This window comes from Entamoeba invadens, assembly GCF_000330505.1.
Source record: "Entamoeba invadens IP1 unplaced genomic scaffold scaff_1105074725665, whole genome shotgun sequence".
NCBI classification, from domain to species: Eukaryota; Evosea; order Mastigamoebida; family Endamoebidae; genus Entamoeba; species Entamoeba invadens.
Genome location: NW_004191756.1, coordinates 69,950 through 89,817, shown reverse-complemented (window position 1 = coordinate 89,817; position 19,868 = coordinate 69,950). Strand labels below are relative to the sequence as shown.

At 34.7% G+C, this 19,868-nt stretch overlaps 10 protein-coding genes across 10 annotated transcripts; 5 read left to right on the top strand and 5 right to left on the bottom strand.

Moving 5' to 3' along the window:
- Positions 1 to 1,188: 1,188 nt before the first annotated feature.
- Positions 1,189 to 2,510, top strand: EIN_283860 (GPI mannosyltransferase, putative; the record flags this gene model as incomplete). The annotated part of the gene is made up of 2 exons (XM_004184138.1): positions 1,189 to 1,638; positions 1,698 to 2,510. The coding sequence occupies 2 exons, from the start codon at positions 1,189 to 1,191 to the stop codon at positions 2,508 to 2,510; spliced, it is 1,263 nt and encodes a 420-aa protein (XP_004184186.1).
- Positions 2,511 to 2,814: 304 nt separating this feature from the next.
- EIN_283850 (hypothetical protein) lies at positions 2,815 to 5,031 on the top strand (the record flags this gene model as incomplete). The annotated part of the gene is made up of 1 exon (XM_004184137.1): positions 2,815 to 5,031. The coding sequence occupies one exon, from the start codon at positions 2,815 to 2,817 to the stop codon at positions 5,029 to 5,031; it is 2,217 nt and encodes a 738-aa protein (XP_004184185.1).
- Positions 5,032 to 5,113: 82 nt separating this feature from the next.
- Positions 5,114 to 6,589, top strand: EIN_283840 (calcium/calmodulin-dependent protein kinase type, putative; the record flags this gene model as incomplete). Its single annotated transcript, XM_004184136.1, has 1 exon — positions 5,114 to 6,589. The coding sequence occupies one exon, from the start codon at positions 5,114 to 5,116 to the stop codon at positions 6,587 to 6,589; it is 1,476 nt and encodes a 491-aa protein (XP_004184184.1).
- An 80-nt stretch (positions 6,590 to 6,669) lies between these two features.
- EIN_283830 (hypothetical protein) lies at positions 6,670 to 7,722 on the bottom strand (the record flags this gene model as incomplete). Its single annotated transcript, XM_004184135.1, has 1 exon — positions 6,670 to 7,722. One exon carries the CDS (start codon positions 7,720 to 7,722, stop codon positions 6,670 to 6,672), a length of 1,053 nt encoding a protein of 350 aa, XP_004184183.1.
- Positions 7,723 to 8,543: 821 nt separating this feature from the next.
- Positions 8,544 to 9,212, bottom strand: EIN_283820 (hypothetical protein; the record flags this gene model as incomplete). Its single annotated transcript, XM_004184134.1, has 2 exons — positions 8,544 to 8,934; positions 9,070 to 9,212. 2 exons carry the CDS (start codon positions 9,210 to 9,212, stop codon positions 8,544 to 8,546), a joined length of 534 nt encoding a protein of 177 aa, XP_004184182.1.
- A 42-nt stretch (positions 9,213 to 9,254) lies between these two features.
- On the top strand, positions 9,255 to 9,980 carry EIN_283810 (hypothetical protein; the record flags this gene model as incomplete). Its single annotated transcript, XM_004184133.1, has 1 exon — positions 9,255 to 9,980. The coding sequence occupies one exon, from the start codon at positions 9,255 to 9,257 to the stop codon at positions 9,978 to 9,980; it is 726 nt and encodes a 241-aa protein (XP_004184181.1).
- Positions 9,981 to 11,477: 1,497 nt separating this feature from the next.
- On the bottom strand, positions 11,478 to 12,122 carry EIN_283800 (hypothetical protein; the record flags this gene model as incomplete). The annotated part of the gene is made up of 1 exon (XM_004184132.1): positions 11,478 to 12,122. One exon carries the CDS (start codon positions 12,120 to 12,122, stop codon positions 11,478 to 11,480), a length of 645 nt encoding a protein of 214 aa, XP_004184180.1.
- A 2,943-nt stretch (positions 12,123 to 15,065) lies between these two features.
- On the bottom strand, positions 15,066 to 15,879 carry EIN_283790 (hypothetical protein; the record flags this gene model as incomplete). The annotated part of the gene is made up of 3 exons (XM_004184131.1): positions 15,066 to 15,577; positions 15,671 to 15,728; positions 15,775 to 15,879. 3 exons carry the CDS (start codon positions 15,877 to 15,879, stop codon positions 15,066 to 15,068), a joined length of 675 nt encoding a protein of 224 aa, XP_004184179.1.
- Positions 15,880 to 17,035: 1,156 nt separating this feature from the next.
- On the top strand, positions 17,036 to 17,931 carry EIN_283780 (Rho GTPase, putative; the record flags this gene model as incomplete). The annotated part of the gene is made up of 5 exons (XM_004184130.1): positions 17,036 to 17,075; positions 17,134 to 17,256; positions 17,312 to 17,323; positions 17,389 to 17,498; positions 17,587 to 17,931. The coding sequence occupies 5 exons, from the start codon at positions 17,036 to 17,038 to the stop codon at positions 17,929 to 17,931; spliced, it is 630 nt and encodes a 209-aa protein (XP_004184178.1).
- Positions 17,932 to 18,555: 624 nt separating this feature from the next.
- EIN_283770 (hypothetical protein) lies at positions 18,556 to 19,542 on the bottom strand (the record flags this gene model as incomplete). Its single annotated transcript, XM_004184129.1, has 1 exon — positions 18,556 to 19,542. One exon carries the CDS (start codon positions 19,540 to 19,542, stop codon positions 18,556 to 18,558), a length of 987 nt encoding a protein of 328 aa, XP_004184177.1.
- Positions 19,543 to 19,868: the final 326 nt, after the last annotated feature.

Here is a 19,868-nt window from a genome sequence, read left to right as displayed (position 1 = left end):
ATTGTAGTTTTTTCTTTTATTATAAAAAATAAAACAGATAAAATGATCAATACAAATTATTATGTAATAAAAATTAAACCATTTTATTTAAATAATAACTGTAAAAAAAGTGTATGTGACAAAAATGAATTTATTATACCAATTTTATTGTTTAAAACGATAGTTAACTGATTCTTATTTTTCTTTAATCACATTTTAAAATTTTTTTATTAATTTTTAATTGTTTTTTCAAAATAAACTATCAAACAATTAAAATTTATTATTATTATTATTATTATTATGATTAATTTTATTTTGTTTTTGTCTGTTTGTCATTCAAAAAATTTTTTTAATAACATGAATTATTATTAATTATATATATTACAATTTTTAATTAAAAAAAATATTAAAAATAAATTAAAAATAATTATTTAAACTTATTTTTTTTATCTAAAAAATGGCACCCATTAAATACTCTATCAGTAAAGATGAAATTAATTAACTATAGATTTTGTTAAAATTTTCAGTTATGTGAAATAATTCTTATGATAAAAATACCTTTTGTGTTTTAAAACATATTAGAATCCAAACAAATAAAAATTATTGAGCCTTTTGTAATATAAAGTTAATTATTAACTTGTTAACGATTTTTTGGACTACTAAAATTGAATGAAAGACTTTAATACAAAACATATGTAAATTCTTTTTGTGAAACGATTTTATACACAAATTATTTCAAACTCAATCCACTTTTGGCAATTGATATTTAAAAAATTTATATAAAAAAACTTTTTAAGTAAAATAATACGCCAATTTATAATTAATATGATAATATATAATTATCAATAATTATTTACTTTAATCTTCCCAAAAATTGATCAATCAACACCTCTTATTTTTTAATTTTATATTTATTTTTTTGTATAACTCCAAATCAAAAATCAATTATTTTAACATCACTATAAATTAATATTATTTTGAATATATATTTTTTATAATGTATACAAACGAAAATGTAATTATTCAAAATAACAAAAATTATTATAAATCTTAATGGTTGAGAAATAGTATATATATAGTTTATATTAATTATAATTACTATTTTTTTTTATTATGATTACAACAAAGTAATCACAATAAAATATGTTATATATAACAAAAATACACTTCTTTGGAATGTTTCATTAAAAAGAACTAAATAAGTTTGTAATGGAAACTTCAATCACAAAACTGGTAGTATTTGGGATATTGACCCGTTTTGTATACTATATTTGGATGGTTGTATCATCGAGTATACTTCCTCCATACGACCTTCAGACATATTTGTTGTCTGACACTGTGTCCCCATTTTTAGCGCCATTTTCCTCGTGGGATGGTGTTCACTTTCTATCAATAGCGATGAAGGGGTATATTCACGAACATCAACACGCCTTTTTCCCTCTTTTTCCATATTTTGTGAGGACTGTGACACACCTTTTAGGGTTTGCTGCTGACGATGCAAATGGATACATATTTATTGGTGTACTCATTTCACTCGTTTCATTTAATATTGCTCTTGTCACTCTTTACAAAATGACTAAAGACTATTCCAATGAAGACTTCGCTTATAAAACGGGGATTCTATTTTGTGTTGCTCCGGCGTCGGTGTTTCTCACATCTGTTTGTTTTACAAGCGAATGGCACAATAATACTTCGGACTTCAAAGAATTAATAAATAGGCTTACACAGAATCATTGTACGGATGTTTGTCCCTCTTGGCGTGTTACTTCTTGTACAACAAAAAGAACGTGATGATGTCGTGTCTCTTCTTTTTTGTTGCTTCCTTTGTGCGAAGCAATGGACTCATCAACCTTGGTTTTGTATTATACTACTTTGTTGATAATATCTTACCATTCGCATCTTTTCCAAAAGTCCACAAGAAAGTGACTGTGAGACTTGTGGTAAGCACAGTCCTCCTAGTGATTTCCAATTTGTTACCATTTGTATTGTATGACCACTTCGCGGCTGAAAAGTTCTGTAATATGACACCAAAGCCCACTTACTGTGGAGGTATAGGAAAACTCTATTCATATATTCAGGCAAGATATTGGAACCAGGGATTCTTAAAGTACTGGAGACTCATTGAAATCCCAAATTTCTTGTTATGCGCCCCCGCCGTAATTATATCGTTAATAGTGTGTGGGTATTATTTGGTGAATTACTTTATACGGCACCCACTCTTTCGTTCACTTTGTAAGTCTACACAACTCGAGGAAAGTAAGAGTGACACTCAAAATGGGAAGGGCATGAAAAACAACGACTTGTTGGTTTACTTTGTCCACCTTTTGGCTTTGGTTGTCTTCGGATTGTTCTGTATGCACACCCAAGTCATCACAAGGTTTGTTTCAGCATGTCCCGCATTCTATTGGGGAATTGTTTGGATCACACAACAGAAGGTATTTGGTATGCTCAGGTACGTCCCTGTGTTCTATTCAGTGTTTTATACCTTCTTTGGTGGAGTCATGTTCGCTTCCTTCTATCCATGGACTTGAGTGCTTCTTCATTATTTTTTGTTAGCTTTTTGGTTCGGATCTTAGGTATTTTCATCCTAATCTTTGTGTTTTTTTTCACTAAGATTTTTGGGCAAAAACACGTGTGGCAATTCTCATGACATATGCATTCTACCAATGAACCATAAATTTATAGTAAATAAATTAAAAGATATGGTATACTATTATTTGCTTGAAATCCCGTAGTTAAAGGAACAATAAGAACGAAAGCGACTACCTCTATCCAATTTTAATCCTTCATTTTTCTGACTTTCAAAATAATAAGTAGTTCTAACTGTTAAACTCAATGCAACAAGACTATTTTCCAACAACAATAAATTTGTTCAGCTTTGGGACGTTTGGCCAGCCTGTGAATGGGTATGTGGAAATTGCAGTCCCCTTTCCATCGTTCATTAGAAATATTCAACTCACTGTTGTTTCTTGCTTCACAGGTATTAAAGTGAACACTACTACACCACCACAAGTCCCACCTATGAACATCGACTCGAATATCGAACAATGGTCAAAACTGACGAGTTACTTAACTCCAATTGTCCAGTTCGACTGTCTTCCTAAAAATGACATCCAAGAACTCCCAACAGGAAACCATCGATTTCCATTCACATTTGTCATTCCAATGACGAACTGCCCGATGCTTGTTATTCCACAAGAAGACAGAATTAAGTTTGTCTACGAAATTAAGGCAACAGTCTTTTTAAAACAACTCCAATTTGACTCGGCATATTACCCGTTACCTATGCTCTTCCATCCTATTGCTCAACTCCAATCCCCTCCTTCACAAGTATCAACACCTTTTAATAAAGACTCAAACCTCAAAGTCTTCATCCCGAAAACAACGTACTTCACAGGAGAACGCGTCGATATCACGTTGACTCTCGAACTCAAGAAACCGATTTATAGAGCTGCGCTGAGTCTTGTTGGGATGTATAGAGCGCCCGGGTGTGTGCATCGGATCACATTCAACTCGACGCTCATCCCAATGACCCCGGAACCAAAGCGATTTGTGATTGATATTCTCCCAATAGTGCCACCAACGATCATCACCCAATTCTTTAGGTTCGAACACTTCGTCTTGGTCGAGTTGTATCTGCAACTTGGTCCACCCCTTAAGGTGTTTATACCAATCACTGTTGTCACTTCACAAGATCCTTCCATCAAACAAATGTACGCGACTGTGTCTGGCGTTGTTCTTCCTAAATCGCCGTTCTTGGGCATTAATAGAAGACCACCACCCCCATTTCCATCATCAATTGTGAACGGCATGCAACAGGGAATTACCGAAGAAGGCGAAATCGTGAATTTGGACCACAAGAAGAAAACAATGGAAAGAAATGGCGACACTGAAGAGGTCTATCCCTTCTTCATGAACACGATGTTGCCTGAAAATTGGATCATTGGGTATAACAGAAATGAGCGCTACTTCATAGACGTCGAACACAAAGTGACAAGTTGGAAGGACCCGAGAGAAGAGAGTGCAAAAGTCCCACAACATGTCCAAAGACACTCGAAAGGCGTCTTAAATGTCATGGCGGTGAGGTATGAAGGCATTTCGAATTCAAGTAAAAAAGAGCCTGAAGTGTTTGGGATGGTCTTTACTGATGTCGAAAGAGTACTTAAAACAGACGTTGTGAAGGGGTGCGATGGCGACTTTGGAGGAAAGACGCTTGGTGTAGAATTAGATAACGAACGAGAGAATGTGTGCTTCTTTGTCTTTGTGAAAGGGAAGCCAGACGTGTGTGTTGGGTGCGTCAATTTTGAATTGTCTTTGATGCCGTTCCCATCGATAATTGAAGGGTGGTTCTATCTGAGACCCCTTGCATTTACTGATAATGTGAGCACGGGGAGAGTCAAATTGAGAGTCGCGTATGTCGAACAGGCGATGGCATTGAATGAAGTGATTGCGATGAATATCAGAAGCGTCACGACGAGTTGTAATGTCCCGTTTTACCCATACACTGAAATGTATATTGAAGAAGCTCGAAGACAACAAGAACGGATGGAGAAGGGAGGTATTCGAATGATCAAAGAAGAAGAGGGTCGTATAGTTCTGACATGGGGAAAAGGCGAGTTAGTTGGCGAGAAAGAGAAATTCTTCTCAAAAAAGTCGAAGAAACACGACGAAGAAGTTCCTTTGATTGATTTGAAAGGGAAGAACGAGGAAGACTTGAAATACACTGAAGAGAAAAATGACAAAGAAAAGGCTTTTGATAATATGGTCGCTATCACAGAGACACTTATGGCTCCAGTACAAACAACTCAAGTACCACCACCAACCACATACCAAAATGGTCACCCTTTTGATTCCATGAACATTGGAAACCCTACCACGACGTTAAACGTGGGGCAGAAAACCCTTCCACCTCTGCCACCAAAGAAAAACGACATTGACGATTTGAGAGTCAATGAAGAGGTGGACACAACTCAAGTGGGAGATGACCCAGTGGACCAACCACTTTTAAATTTGGAAGAACCCAAAAATGACCCACTTGGTCTTTTTAAATAACAGATTATTAAGAGTAGAAAATGTTTTTAGAAATATGAAAGAAGAGTAACAATTCTGGTGGTTTTTGTTTTAAAAAAATGAAATGTTGTTTACTACTGAGATCAAAGAGAGAGATTATAAGGGTCAAGGAACTGATAAAAACAGTGGAGATTTTATCATGTCATTCAACCCGATCCAAAGGATGGAAAGTGGTGTGATGAACAACGAAACACTTTTCATATTAATACTTTCATTCACGACGGTCTTGTTGGGGTTCATAGTCATCGTCATGTTAATATATATCAATTATATCCAACGGAAGATGCCGAGTAGTGTACCAGGAACGCCACAAAAGGCTGTTCCGAAGGATATGAATTATATTGGGGAACAGTTTTCGTGTAGTAAAAAGGTGTTAGGGCATGGGAGTTTGGGGACTGTTGTGTTTGAAGGGACTGCATTGAAACGAAAGGTGGCGGTGAAGCGAATGGTGAAGGAATTTTTTGGGCTTGCGGAGAACGAGATCAAAATTATTAATATGACGGACGAACGACCCCATTTGGTGAGATACTACGGAAGCTTCTCCGATGACAATTTTGTGTATTTAGCGATTACATATTGCCCTTATACCTTAGATGATTACCTTGAAAGGTTAGAAAAAGAGGAAGTGGATATGGAGAAGAAGCGAGGGAAGATGATATTAAATGAGGAACGGATACGACTAATGAAAGAATGTGCTATTGGGATCTATCACTTACACAAACTCGGTATAGTCCATAGAGATATTAAACCATTTAATGTGTTAGTCGACGCGGAGAACGGCATACGTATCACCGACTTTGGACTGGCAAAGAAATTGGACCCCCAGTCGTCGTCATTCAGCAACTCGACAACGAAAGGAAGTGTCGGGTGGCAAGCGCCAGAAATGCTCAACGAGACGAAACGGCTGTCGAAGGCCGTTGACATCTTCACTTTGGGGTGTTTGTTCTATTACATTGGCTGTCGGAAACATCCGTATGGAGAGCCGTTAGTTCGACAGAACAACATTTTAAAGGGAACGCCAGTGAAGATGGAGATTGAGAACAACAACGTCTATATGAGCGAGTTCATTCAATGTTTCCATGCGATGAATTCATATGAGCCAAGTCAGCGATTAACTATTGAAAAGGTGCTTTCACAGCCCCTCTTTTGGAGCTTCAAGAAGCGTCTTGACTTCTTACAGAAAGCGTCTGATTTAATGATCATCGATAAGAACGTTATGGTGTCAAGAAGATTGGACAACGCAGGAATAGTGATTCATTGGGACAGAGACTTGTCTCCTCTGATCATCGAGAACAACACCAAATTCAGATACTACGACTTCAATCGGACTATCGACCTCTTAAGACTCATACGAAATCAATCACACCATTACTACACACTTCAACAAGACGAGAAAGACCTGTACAAATCATATCCAGACGGGTTCTATCAATATTACCAGTCGAAGTTTCCATCGTTGTGTGTTGTGGTGTATTCGACAGTACTCGAGTTCTACGCGGACAACCCCGTCTTCGCCGATTTCTTCGAGCCCAACATGTGAAGGTTCTCTTGTTTCGTAAATGACGTTTTTGTATTCGTCCCTTCCAAACACAAAGACAATAACAAAAAATCATTCAAACGCTACACAGAGGAGTTTTGGACGGAACTGGAGGATATTGGCTTTTGACACGAGTTCGGGATGAGAACGTGTTGTTGCTCTTGGATTTGTTGTGGGATTTGTTGGACCTCATAGATGTTATCATCTTTTGGGTAATAATTGACCAAATAGACTGGCTGTGGGTACCCATAATTCATTTGAATTGGTTGGACTTGTTGTACGTTTTGGACCTGGACCACGTTTTGTTTTTCTAATGGTTTTGGTTTAGTTTCTTTTCTTTGTTGAGATTGAGAGACGACGGGTATAGTTTCTTTATTATTTCTTTTCTTCCCCATTGCTAAGATTTGTTTTCGCGTAACGGTGTCAAGTTTATCGATCGAATATCTCAAGCCTTCTCGACTGAAAAAGCGATAATTTTCCGTTATAAATTGAACGACTTGTGGGGAAAAGGTGAGCGACATTTCTCGAAGTAAACAGCCAACACCAAGTTGGACAAATCGTTCCGAACTTTTGACACAGGCGGCACAGATCTCAAAGGATAAAGTAGTCATCGCTCCTACCTTGGCTAAAGACACAAACGTAACACACGACGCGCGCATCCGCCACACTTTCCCCGAGTCTTTCCACACAGAGATCTTCATCGCAAAGTCATCGCTCTTCTTGATTAAAGGACCAAGAACTCGCGTCGCAAACCCATCGCATATCTCCCACGTCGTTATGTCATTATCAAAAATGCGCTCAAAGTCAATGATGAAGTCAACGGTAAACTCATCGAGGTTTTTCGCTAGTACCATCGTCCCTATTTTCTTCTCTTCGACAGTTCCCAACGCGATGAATCGATAAGCAAAGTACGTCTGGATTAGAGGAGAATAAGAGGAAAGAGTGGATGTGTAAAAATTGTCAAAAATGGTTTGAAGCTGGGCAGATCGAATGTTATACGTCCCAGTCGCTGGCTTCTCTGTAGATACACTCCGTAATGAAACTTGAAGAGATTCAATCACATCATTGTACGGAATGTATGCGTATTGGCCACCTATAAAAGCAACATGAATCGGTTTCACAAACTCATCACTCATTCCGTTTGTAAAATCTTAAATTTTCGAGTTGTGGTGATTTTTGTTAAGTGAATTTCGGCAAGAAGTTGACTTTCAATTGATTTATTTATTATTATTTAGCTATATTTGTTTGTTTATTTTGTTGGATTGAAATAGAATCAATTACTTAAAATTCATGAATTAAAAACTATATATTTTGGTTTGGTTATAATATTATAAGTAATTGTGAGTCGTTAATTTATTATAATTGAAAGAAATCAAACTGAGTTTTTTATGAAAAAAAACCTAATTAAAAAAAAATATATAAAAAAATAAACACATTAGTTTTTAAGAAATATTTTAATAACAAATTAGATTTATTAACTATAAATATCATTTATTGTATCTCAATCTTGTCAATCACGCAATAAAGGCCGAATGATACCACACAAATCAATCAATTTTGAAGGAGAGTGATGTTTTCATCAGTGCAAAAGTTGATACAAAGAACAAAGCAAAGAAGACCATAAACAGCAGAGTATATTTTTTACAGCCAAGTTTCTTTTCTTCTTGATTATCAAAAGCTCTGTCTCTTAACGTCTTTGTGAGTAACGAGTGATAATAGTTCGTAAGTATTGTATATCTCTTTCTGTAGTCTTCCAGCTTCTCCATAATCAATAAGTTACACTATTGGAGTTCCTTTTATTATCGAACAGAATTCACTTCAAACCAATAACTATACTTTATAGATATTTTTATTATCAAATGAATTGAAATGAACAGATACTAAAAGTCAAGAACAAATAGCATCTATTCTATATTTGGATTAGACGAGTATAAATAACATTTTGAATAACAAAAAATTACTTCATTTTGTTGAGTTGTTCTTCATTGGTTTCTTCGACTTTTTCTTCTTGTGTTTTTTCGACCTCATCTGTTTGAAGTGTTTCGTCAGTCTCTGTGACAGTTTGTTTCGTCTGTTTGTCGTCAGCAGAGCAGTCAAAGAGGAAAGCATGAGCTTGGACAACAACACTGTTTGTTGTGAACATAGCAAAATTCGCGAAGAGATACTTTTTATCGAAGTACAGTGCAAGTCCGTTACACAAGAACAGTCCCGCCATAACTGCAACAAACAAAATGTCAACGTCAAACAGTTTTTTTGGGAGTGGGAAGTTCACTTTTTTCAATACAATCACTGTCATAGCTGGGACTAGAGCCAAAGGGATTATTAAAAACATTAAAGGGAAAATACAACTGTTAGTGACTTTTGCTCTATAAGGAAGTTGTATAAATATAATATAATAAAAGTATAATAAAAAATATTATACTTATTGATTATAAGAAAAAATAATAAAAGTATAGTAAAGTATTAATAAGAATACTACAAACCATTCAACAAAGGCTATTGTAATGCCAAAGGAGATGTAGACGTATCTGAATGTGTATATGTTGATTTGACTTCTGAGGGAAGCTACACCCATCTCTCGTGGTATATTGTAAGGGCCTTGGAAAAGAAGTTTGAAAGCGTCCATTGAAATAGAATAACAAGTTCTTTTGATTCAACTGAATAAGGAATGGACGTAGAAAAAGCTATTCAAACCCTTCAAAAGCAAATGAAGGAATTACAAATCCGCGTCGATGTGTTGGAGTCGGAAAACAACATTTTAAAACGACAGAACATGTATTTGGGACTGATGATGACAACAAAATTCGACGAAAATTCGACGACGTATTGTAAAAGACTTTGGGGCGACGAAATTGAGTTCGACTCTCCTGACAAAAATGAAGAAGGGACCTTCCCACAAATACTCCAGTGTGTTCTTGAGAACTCACAGACGGATGCGGTCGATATGTTCGTTGTTACACAACTAGCAGACTCACTCATGGAAAGTCGACTCAACAGTCTAGTTTCAATTGATAGTATCGAAACTATTAACAGTATAGTTAAAAAGGCAAAGGATGAGGATTATTCAATTGGACTCAAATGCTTAAGAAGTGTTGCAACGAGTAACACGCCACTCATACCTTTTTGTGTTGATGAGTTTTGTGAAGCACTCAATGGAGACTGTTTGGTTGATAAGATCACAGCTTTAGATGGCCTTTATACAGCATCTAGAAACAATCACAGCGAGGTTGTACTTGAAAAAATATCGAAAGCGTTATTAAAGTTTAGTACACATGATGGCCTTGAAGAACTTACAGTATTCTATCAAGGCATTTTCGATGATATAGTTAATGAGATATACACCCATTCTCAAACATCCAAACTCATATTAAGTAAAATGAAAGTAGTACAATGATACTCATTAAGTATTTTTTAATAATAGTTGTTATTTAAAATAACTGGTTCTTGCGTCACACAGTTAAAATGTTTTTTGATTGTTTTCAAAATTTCATTAAAAATCCATTTCGTTAATTATTTTTTAAAATTCTTATTTTTTATATCTTAGTAAAACTAAACTGTTTTTCAAAAGTCGGTACTGTCATATTTTTAGAACTTCCTAAAGTCCCGTTTTTTATTTTTGTTTTTTCCTAAAAAAACAAAAAACAAAAAATCGAAAGTACCGACTTTATTTTGAAAAAAATACCAATCCCGTTCAATTATTTTCGTACAAATTCGGGAAAATATCGGAATATTAGCCATCTTTTTCCAAAAAACCCGATCCCGTTATTTGATTTGACCATAACTCAATACTTCACGACATATACACATCATTGTTGGCATAAAAGCACAACAATGAACGTTTAAGTGAATTTGGATGGTGTTGTTCGTGTCGAGTTTTAACTGAATATTACTCTCGTTAAAATTTAACTGAAATTTAAAACAAACTGTGGTTATCTTCTCTGAATAAAAAATAATGAAATAAAGAGTTCCAAAAACACCAAAAATTACAGCAAATGTTTGATAATTTTGACAGGCATAAGTCAAAATTGTCAAAGGGCAACACTAGAAAAATAATACAAAATAACAATATTGTTTTGTTATTGGATATTTTAAAAAAGATGTTCTCACTGAAATGATTAAAGAAGTTGTCGACTTTATAAAACCCAACAAAGATAAGTTATCAAATCATTTTGTTATTTTTATTGTTATTGTGACAACACTACTAAGCATACTAATCTTCGAACTAAGCTTTTGTTTTGTGAATATTTCATTAATTAATAAAATGTTTGATAATGAAAAAGATTGAAATTAAGTTTATTTGCTTTTATAATAAAATGCACTTTTGGGATCATTCACGTGTATTTCAAAAACAAAAATCCCGTTATTTCGAATTTTATATGGAATTTTTTAATGCTTAAAAATTCTTCAAGTAAAAAAATATTTTTTGAAGACCGTTTTTCTCTTTTTTACTTGGAAAAAATAAGCGAATTTATTACAAAAAAACGATTCCCAAAAATAATAAACAAAATAAATGCAAAAAATCGGGACACCTCAGTACCGACTTTTGAAAAACAGTTTAGATGAAATGTGATAATTGCAACACCTAATATATGTATCAATTTTTTTTCGAAGATATCTCAAAATTAAACGAAAACACCATTTTTGTTTAGTAACCATTATTAAAAAGTATAATTCTTTATTCTATTAAGAATTAATAATCCAAATATAGAAATCACACGTGTACTTGATTGAGTATAGCATTTTTTTATTATTAATAATGCTAAAATAATAGTATAATAACAAGATAACAAAACGAATAACCCTTCATAGTGATTTACTTTGTTATAAACCAATGGACCTGATGCAAATATCAATAGAACAAGCCAGAAAGACAAAACAACACAAAAAAGAGTTACACAATACAGCACTTTTCCTTGTCACCTTTTTTGGACTTCTTATCCTTCTTCTTGTCCTTCTTACCTTTCTTCCCTTTTTTCTTCTCCTCCTCTTCCTCTTTCTTTTTCTCCTCCTCTTCTTTCTCTTGAAGAGACAAAGCCATGAGCGCCTGGGCAATACCTTTGACCATCTCTTTTAACTTCTCGGAGTCATCCACCTCGACTTCTGCGAAGTGATAATTATCACAGACTGGGTTTTCAAAATTTGTTTTGTCTTGTTCGGTCATGATACTGGTAATGTCTTTACTCTTGAAGACAACAGTAATGATGAAAATTTGGTCGTGAGTGTATCGAACGATTTCTGTGTTTTGGTATGAAGCTTGGTCGATACTGTTCCGTTCGTCGGGGAAGACGACGGTGACAAACCCATTAAAGCCTCTGTACTGCCCTGTGTTTTGGGTTTTAAATCGTTCTTCCTTTTCTTTATTAAAGACGGAAAGGAGGACGGACTTCCCTTCAAATTCGTATTTTGTGACAACTTTTTCATTTTTTTTGGCTTCCTCTCCATAGATCAAAGCAAAAGGGTCCCGGTCGTCTTTCTCAGTTTCCCAATTCAGTCGCACGGAAAATTTGAAATCCGCAGTCTCCTCGTTCTCCGCCATCCAGTCGCACTTTGTCGTTTTCAAGTTCTCCGTTCTCTAATTTCAGATGGTTACTTGAAACTTGTGTCTTCCGCATTTCGAGATTTATTTAACCAGAACAACAATATTTCTTTGGTATTTATTCTATCATAAATGGATCGTTGCACATGATCAAATAAATTGCGCAGTTCTTTTTAATATGACTTGATGTATGATTTAAATATTATCGAGCTGTTCATCTGTTTTTTTAAAATACTCGATACTTGGTATGCCTTGAATTATTCATTAACTATACTTAATGACTTAAATTACTTTCTGCTTTTTTTCTCTGCTATCTATTTATACTCCTCTATTTATATATTCAAAACACCCGACAAACCACTCGGTGTATGTCGCATTTAGACCCTTTTTCAAATCCAAATATAACTAGGGTTAATTTCCTTCTTTTGTTCATTGGATTACAGTATTTTTGGTTCTTTTAACCACCTTATTTTCATGTAAAAGACCTGTTAGCACTCAAGAATTAAAAAGCATATCATTCAAGTTATTCCCATGGTCTCCATATTATCAAGTGTACTGATACCCACAGAGCCTGTTTTGTTACTCTTGTTCTTATTTTTGTATAATTCTTTTGATTAAAAGAATAAAAATTAGCATCAAAATTAAACATAGATGTTAAAATTACTTATTCCTTCGCATATAAATACGCCATTACTTCTTTACTTACTCGGTCTAAGTCTTCTTACTACAGTAAAACCTCCCAAGAGCGGGCGGGTATGGTAAATTTTGTTCTCTCAAGAGCGGGCGTTTTATTTTTAACTCAATTTTTTAAAGTTAAAAAAAACATTTTTTTTGGAATGTAAAAATAAAAATATAAAAAATGAAATATAATCCAAAAAGAAAAAAAATTACCACGTGTTAACATTAAGATGATTTTAAACAAAGATTAATTTGGCTCACAAATGTCATATTTTTATAAAAAATCAAATAATCTTATAATTTATTCATGTCTTTACCAAAAACATTTTTATCAATTGATGAAAAAAAGCAAATTTTACAGTGGGCTAATGCTTCCCCGAAACCGTCTACGAAAAAACTGAGAGAAATAATAAACCAAAATTTACAAAAATGTCCAAAACGCGAGTCTCTAAGGATGTTGTTAAAGCACGGTATCAAGGAAAATTTGATTGAGCAATCAATACCAGGTAATGCCAAAGTTTTCAGAAAAGTTAAACACCCAGACTTGGAAGAGAACATGCTCAAGATGATAGAAACTGTGAGATCATACAATACTCCAGTTTGCTACAATATTGTCAAGAGCTTAGCTTCCAAATACTGCTTCGAAAAGGGATACAATGATATGATGATTTCAAATGGTTGGATTTCGTCGTTTTGTTCAAGAAATCAACTGAAATCAAAGAAATTATGCGGAGAAAGCAATTCGGTTGACCCAGATAAACACAAAGAAGCAATTGATAATCTGGTTGAAATTATTGCACAGTATGCTCCTAATAATGTGTACAACGCGGATGAAACAGGTCTTTTCTATAAGCTGTTACCTTCCATAACATTGTCAAGTGGTTCTGATAACCATGGAGGGAAGGAAGATAAAGAAAGAATTACAATTATGATATGCTGTTCACTAAGTGGAGAAAAAGAAAATCTTTTGATCGTTGGAAAGTATCGTAATCCAAGGTGGTTCTCTGATGGAAAGTACACTGAAGTTAAACAATTCTACGACTTTCAAACTAATGCTTGGATGAACATAGAGCTGTTTCATCGATGGCTACTCAAATGGGAAGAAGCACTCACAAGAGAAAACAGAAACATTCTTCTTATAGTAGATAATGCTCCAAGCCACAAGCTTATCATAACTACGACTATTGAAGAAGAGAAACCCGGCTACACTTACAAAGGACTAAACGAAAAGGGTTTGCATGTGTATGAACTAAACCTGACACACATTAGGCTGGAATTTCTACCGAAAAACACGACATCAGTATTCCAGCCATGTGAAGCAGGAATAATACACTCATTCAAGGCCGCATATCGAAGAAAAATTGCGAATTTAAAGGCAGAAGAAATTATAGAAGCTCATTCTCAGGGAAAAACGTATTCATGACTCAAAATGAATGTGGGAAATGCCATATTATATGCTGTCGACTGTTGGAACAATGATGTTTCATCAGAAACAATAATTGGATGTTGGAAGCACGCTTTGTTCAGAAAAGAAGGTTGAAGGATTTTGGGAGATGGAACGGGCTATTCCATTGAAGATCTGATCGAAGAAAACGAAGAGCCCGGCGATGTTGAGGAACCTGAAGAACTAGGAGATATTTCTTTAAGAATCCAAGAGTTGAAAAAACTGATAGTGAGTAAAAATGATGAACTTAAAGAAATAAAACAACAGTACAAGGAACTGTGTGACAAAAAAAATGTTCCCATGGAAATAGATTTTAATTAATTTAAAATCTAGTAATTTATGTTAAAACAAACTTTAAAAATACTACCTGAGGTGGCTCATGTCTCAGGTATTTATTTTATTTTTCAGTTTTGATTTATTTTATATCAATTTCTATCGTTTTTTTTGGCAAAAACTTTCATTTACAACCAATTTTTAACTTTTAAAAAATTTTGCATTTTTTGATATTTTTTAATTATATTTTTTTGTTTTTCTAATTATTCAAATGGTATTTACCAAAAAATAGAAATAACAATCCCGATTATTTAGAACAAAAAACAATAAACTGTCAGTTCTCTATCGAGTGGTTTTCAATGTTTGATTGGTCGAAAATGCCCGCTCTTGAGAGAACCCGCTCTTCAGAGGTACCGCTCTTTGGAGGTTTTACTGTACTTTTAAAGAAAAAACAATTGAAAATTATTACAAAAGAGCATCATATTACTTAAAACACTATGAGGACAAAAGACTAAAAAAAATGGTATAATAAAGAGGGTTTGCGCATTCTAAATGATATGGAATGTCATTTTAAATGTCCCCATCTCCAACGTCGCCTTGTCATTGAGTTGCACTTTGTTCTCTTTTTTAACGACCAGACTGCTATTCACTCCACTCCCATTTCTTCCTTCGTTAACAAACTGGAATGTATCTGTTTCTTTCTCATATGTGATCGTCGCATGCCGGTGACTGAGGGACTTTGCTTTTGTGTATTTACTTAAGTTGATGAAACTTGGGTTGTCCGATTGTTGTGTATCCTTCGCTCTTCCAAAGACGACGGGATAGACTGTTTTTGAGTCAAATTCGATTATCGTTTGCCCATTTTCACCAATCAACTTTGCTTTGTTGTGTCGTCGTTTCCGGGACTTCTTCTCGTCGTCTTTAGCAGGGTCCTCTTCTTCAGACAATCTCTTCTTTAACTTCTTGCGCTGCGCTTTTGGTGGCTTTGGCTCTTTCCGTTCTATTGCATGTTGTTTCACATCTTTTAGTGTTTCTTTCAAAGTGACAACGAGTGGGGTGACTACAGGTAAGTTCAAATTTCTTCATTTATTTGCGCCGTGTTGTGTGATGTGTCAAATACATACAAAACTATTGAATAAAGTGATAAACAAACGCTTTTGCCGCACAGGAAGACTTTCTTTGTATTGTTGAATGACTTGCACTTGAAGTAACTACTTTGTTAGTATTGTTTTGATTCATTGAATGAGAACTACAAACTTTAAGAAAGTTGTTTGGTGGTATTTGCTCTTTGAGTTTGATCGACTCCTCTTTGACCTCTTTCATTTTCATCCATGTCGCATATTCCTGTAAAACCGGTGTCATCCCGTCTTGAATAATCGACCGTATGTCTAGTATGTCTTTTTTGTCCATCACGGTGGGTATTCTTGCGATTGGACTTTCACAGTTCCTCATCAAGTTGCCCTTTTTCTTCGTCAGACTTTTTTACTCTTTTTCTTCCATTTTCCCCGTCTTTTTTCGATTTTCTCAAGACCCAATTTTGAAGTTCCTTTGTTTTGAAGTTTGTTTTTGATGTTTTGGGTGTTCAATTCGTAATGAAATAAAAGGGTGAGAAAACGTGGATTTTATCATTCATAATATCCTCTATTTCACTATCAAAAATCACTCTCCTTACCCAAGTAGATTATTGTTTGGTACATGCCCAATACTATCTTTGTTGGGTATAATTGCTAAAAAACACCAGGAATTCGGTTAGGGTTAAATGGGATCATAACAATTGTAATGTCGCTTTGACTTGTGTTTTTTGTGGCGATGTATTCTTGGGGTTCAACACGTCATCTTTTTTTTTTGTGAATAGAAATCGTTATTCTTTAAACCCTTGTTTTTTCTCTAATTACTAGAGCTTGTAACTGTTTGGTATTTTTTAATACCAATTTATAGTTGATTTTCAAAGCAGTCACTTAATTATATCTTATACATTCTTACTAATTTATTTTTAATATGGTTGACAATGATAATAAAAATAATATTATTTTATAATACATTTATAAATTATTATAACTATAATAATAATGCATTTAAAAGTATATATTCTAATAAATACCAATTCTTTAGTTAAAATTAGTTTATTATACTATATTTGTTCTTTGTTTATTTTTCATACAATTTGTATTTTTGAAACATTGGTATTATAACAAAAGTTCAAAATGTTATTCAGTAAAATAAAAAAACAAAAAATGTATCATTTAAAATGGTACTTTAATTTATAAATAAATGGTTCCTTAAAATGGAAGAAAAACAAATACAACCAATAATTGTTTTTCCAAACCCCGAAATATAATTTCAATTTTTTCAAGTCTTCCCCCTCCTTATTTCGACACGATACCTTTTGCTCTGAGCTATTGTTCTAATAAAAAAGAGTAATGAAAGAACCATTATAACTGAATAGACTTAAAAAAAATCCAATAAAAAACAAAGAAAAATATAAATGAGTTCATGAATAAATTTAGTTGATTCTCAAATGTCTGTAAAGCTAGTTGCTGTCGGAGATGGAGCTGTTGGTTTGTCAGAGGGATACTGTTTAGTCGAGAAATTAAGTTTTAAAAGACTCACCACTAGGGAAAACGTCGATGTTGATATGTTACACAAAGAATGAGTTTCCCGAGGCTTATGTACCAACAGTATTTGATAATTACACAACAAATGTTTCATATGGGAAAGAGGTAGTCCAACTCCAAATATGTTTGTATTCCGTCTAGTGTTATTACTGTTAACAACTGAATTGACTCATCTTTAGGGGATACAGCTGGTTTGTTTCATGTCATCTGACTTCTACATTTGTCACATAGATATATATATCTTTTAACGGTATAGGACAAGAAGAATATGAGAGTTTTCGACCACTCTCTTATCCGTCGACGGACATCTTTCTCTTGTGTTTCAATGTCATTCAGCCTTCGTCGCTCACAAACATCATCGAGAAGGTTTGTTGTGTATTCCATCATTGTTAATTGTTAATTTGATTCAAGTATTATAAGGACGAGGGTGGGTCGATAACAAACTGACTGTCAGTGGTATCCTGAAGTGAAACAGTATTGTCCAACAAGTAAGACTATAGTCGTTGGGTTGAAAATTGATTTACGTGACAGTGTACGAGAAATACATAAATTAGAGGAGCGTGGACAAAAGCCGGTGACGTTAGAAGAAGTTTCAAATGTGATACGCGACAGTGGGATTCAAGTTGATCGAACTATGGAGTGCTCTGCAAAAACACAAAAAGGCCTGAAAGAGGTTTTTTACACTGCAGTTGAGCTTTGTATGGTGGACAAAAAACAGAACCAAGTCCATCAAAGCGACAAGACGGGATCCGTCGAGAACGGAGATAAAAAGCAAAAGTGCTGTTGTGTGTTACTGTGAAAAGAATCATCATAATGAGTTGTTTCTTTGTTTGTGTTTCTTTCAAGAATAGAAGTCTTGAAGCAGTCAATTACTCTTGAAAATCGGAGGGTTTTATATGGTTATTAAACTTGATTGCATGACGCTTAGTCGACCGAAGAGTTCCACCAATATGAATGATATTCAAAGCATAAGGAAATGGCATAGTTTTTGTACTGAAATAGGGAAGTGTTGTTTTGAGCTATGAGTCACAAATGAAAAAGACGGGAAACCCTAGTTGACTGATTAAATAAAAAAAGAAAAGACCAAACCATCTCAGCAGCCTCTCTACGACATTTCACGATACATACGCCCGTGCCTTGAAGGTTGTTGTATACAATGGACATCCCTTTGTTGAGAGCTACACCATAAAGGCCATATAATTTAGATACCCCCGAGTTGATTAAAGCTCCCATCTCGTTCATGGGAACGTCGATTGTTACCCCTGCACGGATGGGAATTGCTTGAATAAGAATATACCGGACTTTGGTGCGAACCATAAGAGTACGCTAGTTTGAGTTTTTCAGTTTGAAGGATAACACAGTAAGAAAATGTTATTCAAATGTTAATCAAATGGTATAGCAAAGAACACTCAATTGAAAGGAATTATTCCTTCACTAGACTGACTTTGTACTTGAACTGTAGAATGGCAAGGGACTTCGTCTTGTCAAGCGCATCACTCACAGACATCTTCTTAGTTTTCACTAAGACACTTAACACTTCTATTGCATCACTATACGCCATGACTCTCGCATTCAACTCAACAACTTTCAGTTCCTTCTCAGACTTAGTCGACTTCAACGTCTCGAGGAAGTCGATGTGTGATTTGGTGTTCGTTGCTATCCAATCTCGCGCTTCTTTGTTGAAGTTTAAATCACTTTGAATCGCGGAGCGGACCGTTGCAAGACGCTCCGATAACATCTTCAAGCGAATCGCCTCGGCCTTTGAAGCTTCGGCTTCTAACCGAGCATCTTCTTCCCTCTTTTTCTGTGCTTTGTATTGGTCGGCTAACATCGTGTGATCGACGGAAGTCAAGTAATTGTCGCGTAGAGTGACGTACGCTTCCACAGATAGAAGGCCGTCGGAGTACATCCGCTTCAACTCTATAATTCCCTTCTCATCGTCTGCGTTGTATCCCTCCATATATTTCTCTGTACTCTTTGGTGTTTCTGGAATTGGTAATTTACTTGGCGTTGTTTCTTGAGTCTTGACGACGGAAGCACTTTCAGTCTTCGGAGTGTTTTGTGGGAACACGTTTTGTGGTCGTGTGTTTGGTTGGACTATGGTCGTGTATGGGTTTATTGGTGTTGGGGAAGCGAGTTTTGGGTAAACAGTAACTTGTGGTGAATAAGCGTTTGGTGGTTGATTTTTCTTCTCTAATGTTTGGTATGGAGATGGGTAGATGTGTGGGCTTGTTGTTTGGTAAGGTGATGGGTAAGGGGTTGTATACATTTGTGGGTATGGATTTTGATAAATAGACTGTGTGAAATGTGAAGAAGAAGTTGTTGGGTTAAGAAATGGGTTTTGTGTAGGTGATGGGTAAGACGGTGTTGTGTGGTAAGGTGTTGGTTGATACACTGAATTTTGGGACATTGAATAATATCTTGAGTTTCTTTTTCAACTATTAAAAATGAATTTTTTATTTCTTACTTAATATTTTGTTATTAAAAATGGTATTTTTTTTCGGGGTTTGAGGATTTTTAAATGCAAAACACTGGGATGTTTAAATTATGTTATTGAGATGTATTATTTATAGTTTATTATTATAATCTTTACTATTAGAATGATGTTTGAAAACTTCTTTGGAAATGTTATATATAACATTACTTTTGTCTTTTGTGAATTTTGAACCAAATTGAAACAAGTTAAAAATTATATAAAATAAACCATATTATCTGTTACATAGGGTGCGCAACCGC